Genomic DNA, 21,606 nt, shown 5'->3' with positions numbered 1-21,606 from the left:
CATCTCCCGAGTTTCCAAACTGTTCGTGTCACTGAGCCTCTCCAGGGCACGGTGCTTCACCCATATGTCTCTGTTTACCATCGATAAAACAGAGCTATTAATACTGCTGTACTTCGGGGTGATCTTTTGGACCATAATTAATGTTAAAACCTTCTGAGATCACTCACTGGAAGGAGCTAGAGAGGTGCAGAGGGCTGCTTACTGCCGGGGCTGCCAGCTTCCACCAGAGCTGAATTTATTGGTGCTGATTCCAAAACGTCTCGCTCAGAGTGAATGGAAATGAAAAATTTTCCTCTAAGGTTCTTGAAAGAGGACTGGTTTCAGGTGAGGTAAAGCAATTATTTTTTTTCTCAAAAAAGAATTTTTGACCAGATCAAAATCGCTTTGACTCTGATGTTTTTCTATTTACATTTTGGGGTTTTTTTCTTATATCGTCTGAAAAAAAACGATGAAGTGAACAGCTTGTTTGTTGATACATATTTTTTAACCCAAGCCTGACCAGCACAGATGCTCTTGCTCTTGGCAGCTGAGTGACTTTGCTTCCATGTATGCTGGGCAGTCGAAGGCCTAACATGGGTCTTTAACGTCGCCCAAAGGGGTGGATGTGTTTAACCCCCTGCCAAGCTGAGATGCTTCCTCCTGACCTCACTGGCGATGCAATAGGTGAATGTGGGCACTAATTGCCAAATATTACAATTGTATTTTGATAAAATTCAGCTGTTTTTCAAGGAAAGTGCTCTGGCACTGATTGCCTCGGAGCTAATGGAGCTTTACTGACTGAGCCACTCAGGGCAGAGCAGAGGTTGTGCATTAGCTGTGCTTGCCCATTTCAAAAATAAAACACATCACCACGGCTGCTGTGACTGAGCGAGTGACCCCAGGATGGGGACGGAGATGGAGCTCGCAGCAGTAACCTGCTCATCAAGCCCTTTTGCTGCTTGTTGTGCTTATGCTGATGAACAAGAAGAGCGTTTCTGCTGCTGAGCACCTGCACGGGCAGCAGGGCTCCTGGGGTCTCTGCCCGGGTCTGCCACTGCAGAGTTGCTCATCTCAGTGGGGCCGAGGTCCCCTCACCCAAATCTGAGTGCCCTAGTTGCTGTTGCTTTCTTGCCCCCCTGCAGTGCTGCGTTCAGCTCTGGGGTCCCCAACACAAGAAGGACATGGAGCTGTTGGAGCGGGTCCAGAGGAGGACACAAAGATGATCCGAGGGCTGGAGCACCTCTGCTATGGAGACAGACTGAGAGAGTTGGGGTTGTTCAGCCTGGAGAAGAGAATCATAGAATCATAGAATCATAGAATGGTTAGGGCTGGAAGGGACCTTCAAAGGTCATCTAGTCCAAGATGAGTCCAAGGCTCTGGGGAGACCTTCTAGCAGCCTTCCAGTACCTAAAGGGGCTACAAGAAAGCTGGAGAGGGGCTTTGGACAAGGGTGTGTAGTGACAGGACAAGAGGCAATGACTTTAAACTGAAAGAGGGGAGATTTAGACTGGATGTAAGGAAAAAATTTTTTACAGTGAGGATGGTGAGGCACTGGAACAGGTTGCTCAGAGAAGTTGTGGCTGCCCCATCTCTGGAAGTGTTCAGGCTGGATGAGGCTTTGAGCAACCTGGTGTAGTGGCAGGTGTCCCTGCCCATGGCAGGGGGATTGGAACTAGATGATCTTTGAGGTCCCTTCCAACCCAAACCATTCTATGAGTCTGTGATTCTGTGACTTGGAAAGAGGGGGATTCATGCTGCCAAGCTGCAGAGACACGTACCTTACCTGCTCAGAGCAGGAGCCTCCTTACTCACCTTGAACCACTTGGCTGTTGAAGGGAGGAGGAGGGTTGGTGGCACCTCTGGGATAGGATGCAAAGCCCTGCAGTTAGACTCCTGCCCTGAACTCGATATTACCCTGTTGCTCTGTTGCCATCCCTTAATTATAGCGGGAGAACAGCCTGTGTGTGGTACTTGTGAAGTTGCACAGTGCGGACGTCCTTCCTGAGATGCTTCCACTCTGAGCAATGTTCCTTGTAAATTAAGGAAAATGATGCCATGCCAAAGAATTAAATAGCATCTCCTTGGGTGAGCTCAGCGTGTGCATCCCCTGCATGCCCCAGCGTTGTGAAAATGGGAGTTGTCCCTGCACACAAGTGGGTTCCTTGGCAGTCTGCTGGCATCCTTTCAGACAGCAAGTATTGTTAAAGACCTAATGCCAATTGCTCGGAGAGAATATGTCCTGTGCTGGGAATTGCTACTGTGCAAATGTCAGCTCTTATCAGCCGCGTGTGGGGTGAGCAGGGGTGGCTGGCGGTGCTCGAGTGTGGGGTGAGGGAAAGGGAGACATTGCTTCTGTCCCTGGGAAGGGTGCTGAGGAGTTCGAACCATTCCTTAAGTAAACATCTGGGTCTCAATCCCATTTAAGCTCCAGCTGCTTTTATGGGACTCTCTGCACTCACTTGCAAGAGCTGCTCGGTTTTGCCGTAGGATAAGGAGCGGGGCTGTGTTATTTCTCGGGAGCTGGATACCCCTCCACCAGGCATCTCAGACCTCCGAGGGGTTGGAGCCAGCTCCTGTGCTTTGTCAAAGCCAGCTGGAGTTTCCATGCCTGGCTCGGCACGAATAAATATGAGCCGATGCCTTTTGGAAGAGTGGACGGGAGATTGTCACCCCCGCTGCGAAGAACCATTCTCATTTTGGAGCTTTGATATTCTGAGCAGGACTCTGAGCTCAGCATCCCGGGACGTCCCATGTAGCCGCAGCCTGCTTATTCAATGCTTCATCCGCCACAAAAGCCATGTTTTACTGTCAGATGCTCTCCATTAGCTTCAAGTGTGAAATTGTCATTCCCACCCCTTCACCAACCCCACCCTGGTGAGGAAATGAGGGAGAAACAACCTCGAGGGCCGTTCATGGGATGTGTACGAGCTGTCACTTGTCAGCACAGAGCCCGCTTACAGCAGGAATTAACTGCTCCACTCTCGGGAGGGCCAGAGAGCAGCCCAGCTTGCAGATGCCGCAGCGTTACAACGCTCGCATTGGTGCATGGCAAAGCAGCTCCATGGATGTTTGCATCCGTCCACAGTCGGGTGGCTGCAGGGTGCAGCCCCGCGAGGCTCCCAGGGATGGCGGCAGATGCTCCGTGGGGACGTGGTGGCCTGTCCCCCTGTCCTGGCTCCTTTCCCTGGGTGCTCTCCTGGTCTAAGCTCGAGATTGTCTCATGTCAACTTGAGATGCCAAAACTGACCGAAGGGAGCCTGGACCATGTTTTTCCCTTCTCTTGTGAAGGCCAGTTCCCATAACAACCTGGAGATGTGGGACTGAGACATTATTTTACTTTTCCTTCCTGCCTTCCAGATTTACCCTCTACGCGGTGGATACACGAGGGAGACACTCAGAGCTGAGTACGGTCACCCTGAGGACAGCCTGCCCGCTGGTAGATGACAGCAAGGCAGAAGGTCAGTGTTCAGGCGCCTCGTTTTCCACAACAGGAGACATTTCCTGCTAATTTTGCTTTTCCTGTATTCATTGTACTCCTGAAAGCTCCTCCAGTCCCTCCTCTCCCAGCGTGAAGGCTCCTGTAAGTTCACCCACAGGCACAGGGACGTTAATCTGGGGAGGAGTGACAGATTGCAAGAGTGTCCAGTAGCAAAGTCCCCTCAGCTGAGCAGCTGGTGGCTCCGTGGTCCTGTGCCACTCAGCGCCACGGCACCCTTCCCCGTGCACAGCCGTGGGAGCCGATAACATGCGTTTGACACACATCCCCTGGAACAAGAGCAATCTCTTCTTGCAGAAGCCAGAGAGGCAGCCCTCGCCGTGCCAGGGCAGTGAGTGGTGTGGGCACTGTCAGCTCCAGGTGTTTCAAAGGATCCTGGTGGCATCTGGTTTGTTTCTGAAACAAAAACACTGATAAAAGTCCAACTACTTTTGCACATTTGCATTTTCCAGTTTTGCATATGGGTCAGGGCAATCCCAAGCACAAATACAGGCTGAGTGGAGAATGGATTGAGAGCAGCCCGGAGGAGAAGGACTTGGGGGTGTTGGTTGATGAGAAGCTCAACATGAGCCGGCAATGTGCACTGGCAGCCTAGAAAGCCAACCGTGTCCTGGGCTACATCAAGAGCAGATTGGCCAGCAGGTCGAGGGAGGGGATTCTGCCCCTCTGCTCTCATGAGATCCCCCCCTGCAGTGCTGCGTTCAGCTCTGGGGTCCCCAACACAAGAAGGACATGGAGCTGTTGAAGCGGGTCCAGAGGAGGACACAAAGCTGATCTGTGGGCTGGAGCACCTCTGCTATGGAGACAGGCTAAGAGAGTTGGGGCTGTTCAGCCTGGAGAAGAGAAGGCTCCAGGGAGACTTTCCAGCAGCCTTCTAGTACCTAAAGGGGCTACAAGAAAGCTGGAGAGGGGCTTTGGACAAGGGTGTGTAGTGACAGGACAAGGGGCAATGGCTTTAAACTGAAAGAGGGGAGATTTAGATTAGATCTAAGGAAGAAATTTTTCACTCAGGGGGTGGTGAGGCACTGGAACAGGTTGTCCAGAGAAGCTGTGGCTGCCCCATCCCTGGAAGTGTTCAAGGCCAGGTTGGATGAGGATTTGAGCAACCTGGTGTAGTGGAGGGTGTCCCTGTCCATGGCAGGGGGGGTTGGAACTGGATGATCTTTGAGGTCCCTTCCAACCCAAACCATTCTGTGATTCTGTGAAACTAATATCTCATTTGTTCTCACACCCAGAGTGCTTTGCTGCTTTTAAATTTAAAAAGATTCCTCTCAATCAAAGGCGGGTGATCTGTTTTCTTTCTTCTTTGCTTTCTATTCTGAAAAGCAGACCGAAGAAAGTTTTCATTGATGCTTTGTTTCATGTTATTGCTAAGCATTCCCAGGAAAAAATGAGCATACAGGAGCCTAAAGAAAGGGAAGGAAATGGCATTTTGTGCATTTTTCATTTCCAAAACAAATCCTTTTCTTCAGCAGAGTGTGCACCCTCTTGTTTAATACATCTGAGCTGCTCTGGTAGTTACCCACAATGCTGATGTGCTGTATTGCTGGGTCCAGCACCATCTCATTATCAACAGCGTCATATTCTTCCTATCCTTCAGCATCATAGCCCTGCAATTGCTTTTGTTTGGGTGAATTAGGGAAGAGCTTGCCTGCCTTACCTGGGAGGCTGAGGCTGCGTCTGCCTGTGCTGGCAGCCCTCCTCCTCCGCTCCTTCTCCCATTCCTTCACGGAATATTGCTGGAGTCTTCAGGGCTGCTCCGCTCTGGCAGGGCACTCGCCACAGGATCAGCCTGAGGAATTGCTAAACGTTGCCCAGGTCACAGCCCACTGCAGGCAGCCCCAGGGGCTGGCAGCTGTCCCAGATGCCTGCCCCTCTGTCAGTCCTGCCAAGGCCTTCGCTCCTCCTGCTCCTCCTCTCTTAGCACCTTCTGGCTGTTCATTGATCCCATCCCCCTGATCCTTTCCAGAGATAGCTGACAAAATCTACAACCTCTACAACGGCTACACCAGTGGGAAGGAGCAGCAGACAGCATATAACACGCTGATGGAGGTCTCCGCTTCCATGCTCTTCCGAGTCCAGCACCACTACAACTCCCACTACGAGAAGTTTGGAGACTTTGTCTGGCGCAGTGAGGACGAGCTGGGGCCCAGGTACCTGTCCCTTCCCTGCGTCCTCCCTTGCCCCACCTCCTGGGGCATCCCTCTGCGTGGCCACTGCGGAAGGGAACCTCACTGCCTTCTCCTTGTAGCTGAGAGGAGTTCCCTTCTGGTGTTCACCAAGCTGTCTTGCCATCCCCGGGACTGCCAGGTCCCAGTCGGTCTTCGGAGACATGTTTATGGGACATCTAGCAGCTGGGTGGTCTTTGGATGAATGCTTGGGGGGCATCTAGCAACCAGCCTGAACCAGGCGAGGGATACTGCAGATGATCTGAGTGTGTTGGAAAGACTGGGGGGGATGAGGGGCAAAGGGTGTAAATTAGGCCTGGGACAAAGTGAAGGATGCCAGAGAGCACACAGCACCTCTTCTGTTACCTGTGTACAGCTTTTTGCTAGAAACATTTTCTCTATACTATATGTTTGATGCTCTGAGGAGGGCTGGGAGAGGATTGTTCCTGGGAGTATAAAAAGCAAACTTTCCAGAGGGACTGTGTCTGCAAACCCCAGTGTACAGTGGAAGGGGTGCTAACATTCTGAGAGATGACTGCTCAGGAATAACAGGTCCATGGCCTACATTGCATCCAGGGGGCTGGCAGTGTCCTGGCAGTGTCCCAGCAAGGCCAGACTGCCACCCAGCCCCTTGGGAAATGCTCAGCAAGAAACACTCAGAAGTAGCCATATCCCTCTGGACATATTGAGATCTCTTCTAGGATTCAAATAGCCTTGACCTGCTTCGAAGCTTTTAGAGAGGCAATTCATCCAGCATCATCTAACATGTTGTTCTCTGAGAAGCTGAAGCAGAGGAAGGCGAAAGAGCAGGGTCTTGCAGTCCCTGAGTAATTGGAAAAGTTGTTCTTTGTCTCCCCGCCTGCTCGTTGGACACGGCTGAGGATCTGTCCATAATACCAGGATGACAGCTCCTCACAACAGTTTACTCCCCTCCTGGACATAAATCCAAGCTGGCCTGGGTCTTGCCCTCCTCCAGAGATGACCTTGGTCATAGTCTCTTCGGTACTTTGTTAGCTTCTGGCACAGAGCCATTCTCACCCTTCCCACTGCCTTCCTCCTCCTTTGATGACACTGCAGACTTGTTTGTCCTTTTCAATTGCTACTCTCTCTATAAATCCCTGGGAACCATCAGCCTCTTCTTACACATCCTTATTTCCTCTGTTACTTGAGATCCAACACACTTACTGAAGGATGCTCTCCAGCCTGATACCCGCCTGGAGCCATGAGATCTGCAAGATGACATTTAAATTGCCCATGTTGCCTGACCAATATGCTATATCCTATACATCTGGAGCCAGTGGTCGATTCAGTCGCTGTCTGCCTTCCTTGCTGAGCTGGATGAGCTCCTCGCAGTGCTCATATGCCCCTGTCCTGTACTTGAGAAATACATGACTCACAGCCAAGGAGAAGCACCTATAAAGGTGGCAGTCAGTGTCAGACTCGTGACGAGAGCGGAGCTCTGCTGTCCAGCCTTGCTTCTCAGGGAGCTTGGACAGAAACAGAGGCACTGACGTAGCGGGAGGTGAGTGAGGCTTTGCCAAGGGAGGCCACCTCGTAACACGATTTTAATTGACGGACTGTTCTCCTTCCCAGGGGGACATTCCTTTTCGTACCTTGAAATGTTTATCAGATGAGCCTCAGCTTCACAGTAAATGTTCACTCATAAAACTGAGCGACAAGAGGGAAGTTGATTGCCTCTGTGTAATAAATACATCACACTGGAGTCCTCGTGAGCCCAGTTTCCATGAAAGCCACAGGTTACTGCAAACAGCTGCTTGCAAGAAGACGCACTGACAGCCAGATGTCCCAGCCAGACGGTTTACATTAAGGAGACATTACAAACTTAGCTCATAGGTGGCCCTAAACCAGGACTTTCTGTGGTCAGCAGCATCTTGGCACCTGGCTTGCCTCATCCTGCTAGCCTCCTTTATCAACAGCAACCCCATTCCTGCTCCCCCTGTTCCTCTTACAGGCACCAAGCGAATCTCATAGAGTTAATTTGTTCCAACAAAACAGAAGGATCTGTCTAAACCACTGAAGGTTTAATGCTACTGTGCGTTCAAGCCTTTGGATCTGTGCAGCAAGAGTGCTTCCTGACACAGCGACGGGGAGATTTCCCTGTTATTTTCTCTTACTGTATTTTCGGGACAATTATTTTGCCCACTGCAAACAGAGCCTGGCTTTTAGGAGGAGGCGGGGACGAATAATGAAGTTAAAATCTTTTTTCTGTGCCCCTACTTGTGGCCACCAGCAGCAGTGGGGTCAGGATGTGGCACCAGCCCAGGGCTTGCAGCCGCTCCTTGGAGCGAGCCGTGCAGGCAGGCAGCCGCGCCGATCGCCGGAGCAGCTGCCTCTGGTCCCAAGAGGAATGCGATGTACTGATGGGAGCCTGTGATAAGAGGCCATCGAGTCCTGGACTCGTCCTCTCAGCCGCGGGTCTGACAGACCCAGGTCAGTTCTCAGTAGAGTGGAAAAATCTGAATTTATGACACAATTGCCCCAGCTGGGAACACAGCAGCCAGGCAGCCCCCTCTCCCTGCAGCAGTCCTGGGAATCTCATTCTTCCCTCCAGCCCAGGTACCATTTCTTCTTCATGCTGGTTCGTTCTGCTTTAGCACCATCCTCCGAGGTGAGACAGGGCAGTGTTCTGCTGGCTCTGGATGTGCTCCCGTCCCACGCCAGCCATCGCGGTGAGTAATCGCTGTTCCCTGTGCACCCGGGGGACAAATGTCCCTGTGGCAGCACCCCCGGGGCTGGGCAGAGCAGGAGGGAACGTATCTCCTGCTCTTGGGAACGTCCTTGCAGAGCTGGGGCTGGCAACCAGGCACCTCGGTGCCCTGTCCCCTGCACAATCATGGCACTGCACTCCCTTGCACTGGTTGATGCACGAGCCCTCGGAAGGTGCCCTGGCAGCAGACACCCATTCCCCCTCCCGTTTCCTCTCCTCCACCATGAGGTACCGCAGAGGGAAGCAGCCGCGTAGAGCTCTCACTATTTTTAAATCCCCCTCTTCATCATTTATGACTGCGGCTGTGACCTCCGAAATCCGTCACTTCAGTGGAGACCAGGATCAGTCCCTGGCTGGCGCCAGCTTAAAACAACTGTCTCGGTGGTGGGCACGTGGCAGGTGGGATGGCACCGCTGACTCGTGCCAACCTGGGGGCACCCCCCTGTCCGGGCTGTGGGGTGAGGAGGAGGAGGGCTGCTTCATCCCTCCGGGGGCTGCAAGCTCGTGGGGTGAGGAGGAGGAGGACTGCTTCATCCCTCCGGGGGCTGCGAGCTTGGGGTGCGGCCGCAGGCAGCCACGAGTGCCCCCCCCCTCGCTCGCTCCCCTGCTGTCCTCTCCCGATTCCTGCCCTGTAATAAGGCAATAAATCGCCGTTGCTGGCAGGGATGAGGTTGGTCAGCGTTTAGGAAGATTTCGTTTCCAGTATTTGAAAAGGTGGTCGTTCTGACCCGCCAGCCCTCCGCAGGGAGCACTTGGGTAATACCCAAGGCTTGATTTATGGTGTTAAATTGGCAGCCCAAGAACTGCTCCTGTAATTTATTACCCAGCCTCCACCAGAGAGCCTCTCTCTCTTTCTCACCCCTCCCCTCGCCCGCTCTGTCTCTCTTTCTCCTTATTTTTTTTTTTTTAAGAGGGAACAGCTGACAGCCGAAAGCTAAATCTAACATTTACACATGACTTCATTATTCCACTAAAATAAATGACTCAAAGCGGTGAAACCCGTCAAAAGTGGGGCTTTGGCACCAGACACCGAAAGCGAGGGGCCCGATTCCCTCCCTCCCCATCACCCTGTCTCCTCCTTGACCACGGTGCAGTGTGTTTCCAGCATCCTCATAGGGCCAACCCATCGTGGGCTCCATCCCACCCATAAACATCGATACTTTCCTGGGGCCAACTGCATCAAGTACAACTGCAGGTGTGTGGAGATCATCTCCATGAGGAGCACAGCCTCCAGCACGTGAGAGACATCATCAGGTCTGGATGGTTTGACCCCTGGACTTCTTGCCAACCTTGAGCTGCATCTCACATGTAGGAATGTTTGCTTGGATAAGAGACCTGAGTACGTCTCAGGAAGAAAGGACAACATAGTCATTTTTAACAAAGTCCAGAAGATCATGGAAGTATGGTGGAGCTAGCAGTAAAAATGGAAAGGTAGAGAAGGCCAAGGAAAATGGAGGAAAAAGCGGGTTGTGCAGGAGAGAAGTGAGAGATGGTGAAGAAAGCTATGGAGTGGAGGAGAAAGATAAGGTGGTGAGAAGGGAGGAGAGGAAGAGTTCAGCCAGCAGACGTGCATAGGTGCGTGCTGAGGAGTCTCCTTCTTGTGTTGCTAGGGCCAAGTCATGGTTACTCACCACTGGGGTTTGCCTCAAGGGCTGCTCATGGCCACTTGGTGCTCCCCTCTTGCTATGGCTGGGAAAGACCTTGTGGGGAGCTGGAGTGGGAACCAATCTGGGGGAAAATCCGTGGGGTTGCTTGGTTGGCCTGCAGATGGACAACTTCCCCATGTTGTCCCCAGCATAAGCAAACGACCAGGGATAAGCTGGAGAAGGGGTAATACCCCGTTTTGGCAGCAGAGTTGATTTATGATAAGTAAGAGTGACCGTGGAGCTGCGGCTTTAGAAAGCTGATTGTTACCCTTGGTGAGGAGGAGGTTGTTCTGGCTAAACACTTTCCTCCTGAGCACTGTCAACTCACGTGAAAGTCCGTCCTAGGACCTGATGGTGGGCTCTGCGCTTGCTCAGCCTTCCCTGGAAAAGAAGAGAGAATCAGCAGAGACGTTAAGGAACAAATTCTCAGCATTAGGGCAGGTGAACACTGGAAGGGCCACCAACTCTTGGTTTTAAGAACAGGTTTGACAGATATTCATCAGGGCAGGTTGATCCCAGCAAGGAAATGGCACAGATTGTGCCTTTTGGTCCCTTCTAGCACCAGTAACTGTGATTTGCTGAAGTTTCTTAACTGTAGTGACAGTCACTACAGACTTTGATTTGCTGCTGAGCTTCAAATCAATCAGTCTTCACTGAAGATGGCCTTAGATGCCATCTAATGCCATCTTTGAATGTTGTAAGTTCTTAGCGGCAGGCATCCAGCAGCCAAGGACCTGTTTTTGGCAGCGTGTCGGGTCTTGACGCGCAGTGGGAGCACCAGATGCTGTAGAAGGTCAGGTGGCTGCTATGGAGAGTAGCGTGAGTGGAGATGCTCTGTCAGAGCTGGGCACTGCTCAGCCCATGATGTCATTATTGTATGTGTGTGTATGTGTAGCTAACGAGGCTCCAGTTGCCTAGTCGGGCTTGTCCTTATAGATTAAATCGATACAAGGATGCCATGTGGTGTCCAAGAAGGACCAGCTCCCCTTGCTCTTCCCTTCCCCTGGAAAGCCAACCCTGAGCCTGGCACCCTCGGGGAGGAGCGGGGAAGTTTTCCGCCGGCAGCCCAGAGGAGCAGTGGTTTCCTACAGCCTTTCATCCAGTCTTCCCGCTCCGGAGGGAGAGGTCTGGAGCCGGCTGGAGATGCTGAGATGCCCTCTTGCCTCCTGCCACCGTCTCTGCCCTCTGCTCTGGCGCAGGGGTGACTGTGTCCAGCCCTCCCTGACATTCCGTCCCTGGGTGCCTGCGGGCGTGTGGCCGCGTCGGGCTCCCAGCGCTCCCCACCCCTGGCTGGGAGCTCTCAGCCCAGGCTGAGCCACCACTCAGCTTTCATAATCAAATAATCCCCGTGTTTACGCCGCGCTGACTGACGGCGCTGCCCCTGACATATCATTATCGGGAATTTACATTCCTGCAGGAGCTGCGAAATCCTCTGCCCCCAAATCCAGAGCTTTCCTGTGGCACCAGAGGGAGAGGAAATAATCTGTGATCTTGAGACTTTCAGACCACTGAAGTAAACCCTCTTCCCCTCCCTTTGTTTGATTTAGTGCTTTGCCGACTCCCACGAGGGGATTCTTGGTTTCTTACGGGTTTATTTTGTTTTGTCTTAATGTGTTGTGCTTTTATTCCTCGCTCTTCTAGTGTCAGTCCTTCTGGGCCATTTGCCTCCTGGAGACTTGGGAAAACAGGAAAGGGAGGGCTGGGCTCATCAGTCCGGAGCAGTAAGGTGCTGGGGGTCTCACTAGGGTCCAAGGGAGCCCGGACGCATGCTGGAGCCTGCCAGGAGCACACGGTGATGGTGGTGACCATCTAGCCAGGGGCAGACAGCGTCCCCAGGGCAGCTGAGCTGCTCTAGTGGGTCAGACCTGAGGTCCCTCCAGCCTCATTGACCTGGTGCTGTGAAATAGTAGATACACCTAGAACTTTTGGGCGAAACAGAGCTGCTCTCCACCTAAAACGGGAAAGACATTCTCTTAAGCAACAGGTCTTGTCCGTCCTTGTCGCAAGACAGAGCTGGTGGTGGAACATAGAAGTCCTGGCTCCTGGTCTCCTCTTAGCGTTGTCCACCCTGCTCTGTCTCTATCTCTGTTTGTCCCCTCCAGGAAGGCACACCTGATCCTCAGGAGGCTGGAGAAGGTCAGCAGTCACTGCTCGACCCTGCTGCGCAGTGCCTATATCCAGAGCCGCACCGAGACCATGCCCTACTTGTTCTGCCGCAGCGAAGAAGTCCGGCCGCCCGGCATGGTCTGGTACAGCATCCTAAAGGACACCAAAGTGACGTGCGAGGAGAAGATGGTCTCCATGCTGCGCAACACGTACGGGGAGTCCAAGGGGCGGTGAGGGAAGGTGCGGGCCTGGAGCTGTGGGAGGCAAAGGGACTCCGAGGAGTCGAGGACTCGTGATGTGCTGAGTGGCTGGTGGGGGTCGGGTGGTGTTTGGAGGGGGTGGAAGGGGACAGCGAGGCCAAACAGGACTTTCTCACACAGACGGTGGAGAAATAAGAAATCAGCAAGTTGGACTTTAATTTCTTTTCCTTTTTTTTTTTTTAATTTTTCAAGAGGAAGAAAAAAAAAGAAATCACCTAATTTGACTCAGCATAAAAGCCTCTCCTTTTTAATATTTTCTTACTGAATTTCCTGGACTACACTCTCCAAAACCCCTGGGAGGAGGAGATACCCGCTGGAGGCCAGGGCCAGGCAGAGGGGAGCTGTTGGGCACAGGGCGACCCCGTCCCTGCCTGCCCTGCCGCCGGGCAGGGGCTGAGGCCAAGAGGCCCTGGTGCCGCGGTGGCCGAGGACGCCCGGCGGAGGTGACGCGGGCGGCTGGCGGCACCGCGCTGCCGGCGAAGGTCCCGGCGGGGGATGGCGGGCAGGTGGCGGGACGCTGCAGGAAAGCTGGGCTTTTGTCCCGCTCCGAGGCGACGGACCGGCTCCGTGCGCGGCCTTCGTTCGCAAGGCTCCCGGCAGCTCGTGCTGTGCATTAAAGATTCATATTAAGTCCATCTTCGCTGCCTCCGTGGTGGTTCTTCCCGACTCCGTCTCACCGCTGCTTGGGTGTTCATAGGATTTTGGGAGCGGAGATGGCGGCACCAACGGCTGTCCCCATGCCGGGATGTGACTGAGATGAGGGACCATATCTGGAAAGTGCCGACCCCGGGAGCTGGACGCATGGAGAGGAGGGGAAAGTGCAGCCGCTTTGCGTAGGGTCCTCTCCCTCCCCAACACCCAGCTCGGCCACCAGCCCCGGTGGGAACTGGAGGCATGTGGGAAAGCCCAAGAAGGAAGCCAGGGGCTAAAAAGACATGGAGAATCTGGTTTCTTTTACTGTCAGATGTGGGTTAGGCTGGCCTGGGATCCCGGTGGGTAATGCATTTCTCAGCCTGGTAGCCAAACTGAAAAGTGCGAGAGGGTCAGAGAGATGAAAAAAAACCACAAAAATCAGATCAGCCCAAAGCTATTGCTTTTTCTTTTTAAAGCAAAGCGACCAACGTGAAGGGGGAAAAAGGGAACAGTGTGGGCTGAATGAATCAGTTTAGTCAGCTCAAAGCAAATAATTTTGTTTAGTTTTTCAGGTTGTTTAACCCTTTAACATAAAGCAAACAAGCAGGAGGTGAGCTTCAAAATGAAAATGTTTTGAAACCAAACAAAGGTGCAGGATTTCATGTGGAGGAAGTTCAGCCAGAGATTTTGTCTTCTTGAGCTAAACCTATTTGCCTGACTTGCACCCGCTCAAATAATTCTCATCGTTTCTCCCAAACTGCTCTTCTTTTCTCCCGCTTTGATTATGGCTCTTCATTTGTCTTGAGCCACGTTGGTGTTGCACGTTGGGAAGATCTCCAGTACCTGCTCAAAGTCCCACTGGAGTTCACAGAAAACTTTGCCTTGATGTAGCAGCCTGTGGAGCGAGTGCCAAAGCCTTGCAGGGTGCCTGAGGTCTCTATTTTTAAGCTAAATCTGGTTTTCCGATGGAGAAGGAGAAGACAGTGACACTGAGGGATCTGGGCTGTGGCTGCTGTGTCACTGAGGCTTGTACAGCACCGAGCACGAGGGCCATGGAGAGACCATGATGCCACAGGTGTTAAAAACCTCTCTCAGCCCCCAGCACTGCTGCTGCCCGTTAACCATCCCTTTGCCCTTTGGAGGTGGCTGGTGGCCACAGAGTTTGGTTGTGGTGATGAAGGAGATGACCATGACTTGCTGCAGATGAATGTAGACTTTGCACTTCCTTGGCCGGAGCTGCTGAGCCCCAGCACAGCTCTCAGCAACCCATCCAGCACCCCCTGCACCTGCCGGCTTGGAGCAGGGCTGTGAGAGCGGAGCGCACAGATGTTCCAGCTCTCGAAATGGGGGTCGCTGGCGCTGGAGGAGGTGAGACGATATTTGTTCAGCTTCCTGTTGGGTAAAACAAAACACAGCGAAACCCATCAAGTGCAGATGTGCCGGTGGCCCAGCCGGTGCCCGGGTGTTGTACACCGAGCTGCTTGCTTCACGTCCTGCCACAAGACACTAGATGCACTGCTGGGGGTGGAAAAATCCCCAGACCTCCCTTCGGAGCCACTGATGTGGATTGACTGGGACCGATCCTTCCATCCTGGCAGCTGCAGAGCGAGCAGTGGCTCCATGGCCCCGCAGGACAGGTCCCCTGAGACGCTGAGCAGGATGCGGCACACGCTGGGACTGCCAGGACCGGCAGCAACCGCGCAGCGCCCGGCGGGTCCTGGCCCCGCAGCGTGGTGTTGCTCACGGTGCAGCTCCAGGTGCTTTGAAGCCGTCTTGTTTTCTCAAGACTCTGGCCTGCAGCTGTGCCTTTCCCTGTGTTTTTCAAACGTGGTGTTTTATTTTGTTTTTTGTTTGTTTTCGCTCCGAGATGATTCGTTTCTCTTGAAAGCCCCGTGCAGGGTGTGCTGCGACGGGGAGCAGCTCTGCGGTTTCAGTGAAGGTGAAAGCTGGTGTTGACTGAGCTGACGGACAAATTGCTTGTGTTTTCCGTAACGCCACTGGCCGGACTGGAGGCAGTCGTAGGTGTGATGGGGCTAATGCTTCTCGTGGGATTCCTGACAGCATGAGTGTGGTGCTAGGAGTTGGGAATAGGAGACAGCAGCCAAAATATGGGGCGGCTGGCTGGCCATATGGATGTTTTTCTTCACTCTGATACAGTGAGCATCAAAAACCCAAAATGGTGTTTTTTGAACCTGGGATGCCCATCCCAGCAGCCTCCCTTGGCAGAGCTCGGAGGGAAAGGGCAAAGCCCACAGCACGGGTCCATTTTGCTGAAGATGATGGTGATGGAGAGGAGACCTTCAGCTCCGGTGGCCCTCACTTCTGCTGGGACCAAAGCCCGAGCAGCACATGAACAGGCTGGTTGTCCCCACTGGCCCCGTGTGGCAGAGACCAGGGGCTTCATCCTTGCTGCTTACCTTGGGAGGCTGCTGAGGAGCTTCGCTCTGCATCCTTGGTGAGGCTGGCTGTTGTGTACGGGTATGTGTAGGGAGCAAGTTTTGAGTACGCCTGTGCTAATATGTACACAGCAGGTGGAAGAGTCTAGACTCCTGGGCAGGAAGGCTGTGGAGTTTGACAGCTATTAACCTGCTGAGCAGCACACCGAGCTCCCAGATCAAAGCCAGAAGAGCCTCTGGCCAGTGATGCTACCAGGCATGGTGTACCCAAGCCAAACAAAACCGAGGAATTTGTCGAGGTTACACATCCTCCGGCGCGCAGCTGAAAGGAAGGGTCTGTATTTTCTCCCTGGAAACTTTGGAGAATGTAACTCTCTGGCTTTCAAGATAAACAGTTGTAGTCACAGCCTAGCAACGCTGGCAGAGGGACCCCTGCCCCATCGTGTGCACACACACACACGCTCTGCCATTCTCCTGGCTCCCTCAGGGAAAAGGGATCCCTGCTCCAAAGCAAGTTGCTGCTGCCCTGGTTCCTCTTGCCAACCCGTACCCCGACTTTGCTCTACCGCCAGCTGGGCTGGAGCAATAGCACTGTCCTGGCAGGGAGAGCACCAAGGGGTGGATGAAACATGAAAAGCGAGTGGGGACAGGGACAAAAAGATGCCATCAGCCAGCTTTAATAGATAAACTACCCACATGCCTTTGCAAATCTGAAATGATTTGCCTGACGGCATGAAGCGGAACACAGGTAATCTGGCACCAACGGCTCCGGGATGAGGTCACCAGAGTTGGGATGAGTTCAGGTCAGAAGAAGCCATCTCTGTGTGTCCATGCAGTGGGTGCATCAGTGTCAGCAGTTTTGGGTCTGTGCATGGTGTTCGCTGCTCCCTGCACAGCCTGGCCTGACCCCCACCGTTCCTGCACCCCCTCAGCACCCCATGACCTCCAGCTCAGCACCAGGAGGTGATTTCTCTGCAGAGGGCACTCACACTTCACCGTGTGTGTTCACACTCTTCCTTCTACTCAGTGCCACTTTCCACATCCCTTGTGCGGTGCGGCGGGCACATGCCTTTCCTAAGGACACCCCAAATCTGCCAGTTGTTTGGCAGCTCAGAGCTGGTGACAGCCGCAGGGCCCCGTGTGGGACTGCCCCTCCTGCGGAGCACAGTGGCCCTGAACAATCCCCATTGTCCCCACGGCCATTGTTCCCCACCGCCGCACCCCCGGCTGGGCACAGCTGGCACGGTGCACAGAGGGGCTGATTGTTTGGGTTGCTGTGCCACCGATGACACACCGCTTTGGGACAGCTTCTTCCCACGGCAGAGGCCTCCGGAGTCAGGCGCTGCATTTGCTCCTTTATTTATTTGTTTGGTTTCTGCTTTTCTTCCTTTTTTTTTTTTTATTTTTATTTTTATTTTTATTTTGCTCTGGTCAGCTGGGGCAGGCTCTGCTGAGGTTGGGGAAGAAGCCAAGGGGGTGCTGCTCAGCATGGCCAGTCCAGGTCCCCTCCATCACCGGGGGGTGCCTGGGATGGACAAAGCCTTGCAGCCACATGGATGTTTAGCCATGACACTGCCCTGTGGCTGCCTCGGTGGCTTGCAAGCTCACATCTTGTCACACTGGGAGGATATAAACAGCACGTTGTACCTGCTGGGCCAGAGGCAGGATTAGCTCTCCAGAAGCTGAGCATCACCAACATGAATCAATTTGTGCCCTGCAAGACACAAAGGAAAATGTTTCTGTGTTTTTTTCTTTTCTAAACACGCTTGGCCTGTCTGCCTCCCCCACTGTTGGTGGCCATGACATTAAGCCAGGAGGGACCATGGCTCATAGTCCCACCGTGGGAGCCGGGGGACATGCCCTGGGCAGCTCTGGCCTTGCAAGTGCCATTCGCAGCGTTGGGCTGGGGGGGGCGGAACAAGGCTGCACCCAAGGGGTCTCAGCAGCTCCCAGGCACCAGGAGCTGCAAAGGCGTTGAGGAACAGATTGAGCCGGTATGGTGGGCTTCAGCTTTGGCTCATCATATGGTGCTGCGGGGTCGGAAGGCTTTAAATGCTTGGGTGGAAAGTCTGACCATTGCAGTGTTAAAAAATGTGCAATAAAAAGGATTCCCTTTCCCTTCTCTGCTCCTGCCCACCCTTTCGTCTCTCCAAGCCCGTTTAGCAGCCGCTGTGGAACCTTCACACCTTGCAGAAACACAGCGGCTTGGGAAAGACCGTGTAATTAGGGTGATGTTTTGAAAAGAACCTGCTTATTTTGAGCACGTCTGTGCTACTAAGTGGCTGCCCAAAGACAGTGCTGTGCTCTGAATTTCAGCCAGAACCAGTCCCGTATTTCAGCTCTTTCTTCAAAAATGCCAGCAAAACAGTCAGCTCATCCCCGTGAGCCAGGTGATGATAAAGGAGAGAAGCAGCGAGCTCAGGCATGGGGCTCTTCTGCTGCTTTAAAAAGCTATATGAGTGAGGGAGTATTTTATATATGACTGAACTGGCAGGTAACATCAGAAAGCAGGGCAGGGGGTGATGAGACGTAACCGTGTTCCTGTTTGGACTGGTTCATTCATCATGATTAAAGTGATCAAAAAGTTGTGAATAACTTTTTATCTGACTGCAAAAATATATTAATTTTGTGGAAGCTGTTTTTAACCACTAACGATCCTCCCCAGGCCCGAGAGAAATCGGCCAAAAGATTCTCAAGACCTTTAAAACTGTTTTGACACAGTATTGCCTCACTTGTACTTAAAAAAATATTTAAGATTCTGGCCTTTTGGCTGCATTTTATCAGAGAACTTAGGCCAGTTGTTGATTTGAATGATGCAGGCAGCCATTATTGCAATTCAGGGCAGAGGGAAAATTTGGGGCCATCGTAGTGTTGTGGTAGTTAATGAGCAGCAAAAAAGGAGAATTCTGGCCTGGGAACTGGTCACTTTTCTTCATCTCCCAGGTTTGTGCCTTTGAAACCAAGAAACTGAGGAAGTGGGATGGAAAAGCCCAAGAAAAGGTAGTGCTGGACCACAACAGTTTGCTGGGTGGGGGGTGTCTGTGTGTTTAAGTGAGTGAGCACATGGGCACGTATCTGCCAGCGTATGCACCTGAACATTCATTTGATCTTCAGATGCCCTTGCTTACATGGAAAGAAGTTTTCATTTATATTTGGGAGTAGTTTCTTTTATATTCCAGTCTTTCTACAGAGGCTTTTTTTAAGCCTTTTTGTCCAACTTGTTCAAAGTTGCTAAAACAGCTCCATTTGCCCATTACCACAATTACCAATGCCGTGCTTGTTTTGAGAAGCTGTGGCTTTCAGCCGGGAGAGGACTTTGCTGTATGAATTCAGAGCAATTTCCCTGGCTTTCATATATAATTAATGCAGTCAGCTCCTTTTGATTTAATGCAGCCAACAGGAACCGCAGCTGGTGTCACCAGGGCCTCGCAGTCACTTCAACACGTGGAGCTCGTGGAGAGGCTGGTTGCCCAGTCTGGGTGACTTTGAGTGTGTGATGAGTCTCTGGTCTGGTCACAGCACAGCAAGGGGACCAGAGTTACTGCTAAGGGGCTGAGAGCAGCACCGCTGCCTTGCTGGGGCTGTCAGCATCGTCTGCTGGTGGCCACGAGCCCTATCACCATCTCACAGGACAGCAGCTTCAGACCATGCTCAATGCGTGCATTGATTTCTTTTTTCCCCTCCCTCTCATTAGTGATTGATTTCCAAACAGACACGTAAAATGAACATAAAAACTGTGAGTTTGTGGGGTTTTGTGTTTTTTTTTTTCCACGGTGCGTTGCGATTGATCGCGCTCGGGTGATTGCACACGTGCAGGAGGAGCAGAGCTCAGCAAAGGCAGCCCAGCAGGAGCGAGCTGCCTTTAGGGACTGCTCCCATCTTGAGGTCCTTATTAATGCTTAATAGACAGTTCAATACACAGGCAATTGATTTGTCTATTGCTATAGACACAACCCATTTAATACATTGTTTATGGGCCTTTTTATCTACAGCATGTTGTAATGATACGGCTGTCCGTGATGTGCTTATACCCTATTCATAATGCATGGGCCATAGACAAGGATGCTATAGAAAGCACAATGCGATCTCCCTCGTGCTCTTTGTGTCTCTCTCTCTCTGCACAATATATTGCAGTGGATTTTGATAGTTGAAATGTAAAACAGCTTTTTACTGACTCACTTATGTCATTGTAAAAAAAAAATTAAAAAAATTAGTTTATTCTCATCCTTCAGTCTGTTGTCCCCAAGCGTCCCGTGGATTGTGTGGTGTGGAATTCAGTTATTGTTCAATCCACAGACCGTTCATGCGCTGTAGTATTACTGCTGCACTTTTAAAGGGGGCCAAGGTGGTACCAGCCAGTACCATGACCGCCTTGGGATGGCAAATGGAGCTGCCTGGCAATATAGCCCAGTGCCAACTAAAGCAGATGCAAAGGGAAATGTATAGCAGGGAAAGCAGAGCTGGTATTTCCCACTCCTGCCCCCACACACCCCCTCCTTGTCTTCTGCCCACGCTCCCAGCCTCCGTGTCTTATCAGGGCTTTCCTGCGGAGTTAAATCATTAATGAGTTTGGGAGTTAACTGGGTTAAAAAATGACGCTTTAGGATCAGGGGTCAATAACTGTCAGGGCTAAATGGCACCTATCCTGACTGCACGTGCGTCCTCAGCCTTTGGAGATGTCGATGCTGAATCAATTCACATTTGGAAGCTAAATCAATACAGATTTCTCAGTACAAAAGCACAAAGTCTCTGTCCTTGCCTGTCACAGCAGGCTCCGAGTGGGTGACAGGCTGGGATGGGACCTGCCCCATGGCCCCAGCGTGGGGGTCCCGCTGGAGCAGCAGCAGTACAGGAATGGCATCAGCAAAGTGGAGCAGTGCGGCAGGACCAGCGTGGCTGGGACCAAGGGGAGGCAGAGCCTCAGAGGGAGAAAACTCTGCAAAGCTACTGGGCCAGAGCGAGGCCAAAGGACTTTTCCACTAATGATCATCAACTTAATTGCCCAGGGAAGCTGCTCTCAGCGGGAGGCAGGGCTGAGCCCTTGGGTGCTGCAGGCTTTGCTGGAGCTGCAGCTCCTCCAGCCCACTCTCTTCTCCACAAACACCTGCCATGGCAACAAAAAGTCACGCTTTTGGTAATGAAGGACCAAAAATTTCTTAATCTCATTCAGATTGTTTCACACATTGGCAAGAACCAAGAGCCCTGTGATTTGAGTCCACCCCTTTTGGACCTGTGGGCATGCAACTGAGACATGTCTATCACTGGGCCGACCAGAAGGATGTTACGGAGTTGCAGAACCGCGCTCTCCAGGAGGAGGAGGAGAAGCATCTTCATTGCAGGTGAGTCAGCTCTGAGCAGGGACAGGCTCACTGTGTGTATCTTACAAGACCTTGGTCTGGCATGGAGGGACTGCAAGCCCAGCTCTCTCTCGACCATTGGAGACTGCCTTGTCTTTAGCTGTGTTTTCTTGCATGTCCCAAGGCTCTGTGCATCGGCACATTCAGCTCCATGGCTGCACACAGTTCGCTTTCAGCCATCCTTCCCTCCTAGGTAATATTCTCATTGGGACTCATTTTCTGGATGACCATATTCTGCACGTGATGGGTGAGCAGAGACCATGGACAACTTAAAAGAAAAAAAATCTTTTTAAAATTAAAAACATTCAACCTTCACATTTTCAAGCATCTCTCGCACCAAAACCTCCCACTGGGCATCAGTCTGCCCCGAGAGAAACAGGACCTGAACCGCCTTGGCAGAACCAAACTTGCTGGAGGTGAAATGGGCTCTTGGGCTGACACGTGGCTCCGGCCGGCGCTGCCTCCCTCCACCCACCGCAGCCCTCTCCCATCAGGGCTCTGCCAAAACACCGTGATTTTTCAAACCCCTGCCCAAAACCAAGGCGCTGGAGCTCAGCGGGAGTACCTGGACAGGGTGGCCCGTGCAGCTGTGCAGCCAGATGTGGGACCCCGCAGCTGCGCTCACCCCACCCCGGGGTACCTGGCGATGCTCGGGGCCAGCTCGACCGAAAGCAAAGGAGACATGGCAAGAGCAAGAGGTCCAGTTCAGAACTCTTTAATACAAGCTTATATTGTTTGTGTTTCTGATTCTCTGTTCTCCCAACATCTGGGGACATTAACCCTCATATGTGTGTGAGCATGTGTATGAAGATATATACAAAATCACACAGTTAAATA

General features: G+C 52.4%; 1 protein-coding gene across 2 annotated transcripts in view; it reads left to right on the top strand.

Moving 5' to 3' along the window:
- ASTN2 (astrotactin 2) overlaps positions 1-12,357 on the top strand; it is a 370,596-nt gene extending 358,239 nt beyond the window's left edge. For both annotated transcript variants that reach the window (XM_086625404.1, XM_086625403.1), the window contains 3 exons: positions 3,337-3,437; positions 5,445-5,628; positions 12,120-12,357. In XM_086625404.1, the coding sequence (XP_086481530.1) occupies positions 3,337-3,437; positions 5,445-5,628; positions 12,120-12,357 (523 nt within the window). The remainder of the gene's footprint in view (positions 1-3,336; positions 3,438-5,444; positions 5,629-12,119) is intronic.
- Positions 12,358-21,606: the final 9,249 nt, after the last annotated feature.

Source organism: Tauraco erythrolophus, chromosome 22 (assembly GCF_009769465.1).
Source record: "Tauraco erythrolophus isolate bTauEry1 chromosome 22, bTauEry1.pri, whole genome shotgun sequence".
Taxonomy (NCBI): Eukaryota; Metazoa; Chordata; class Aves; order Musophagiformes; family Musophagidae; genus Tauraco; species Tauraco erythrolophus.
The sequence above is the reverse complement of the archived record's forward strand: the minus strand, read 5'-3'. Positions and strand labels throughout refer to the sequence as shown.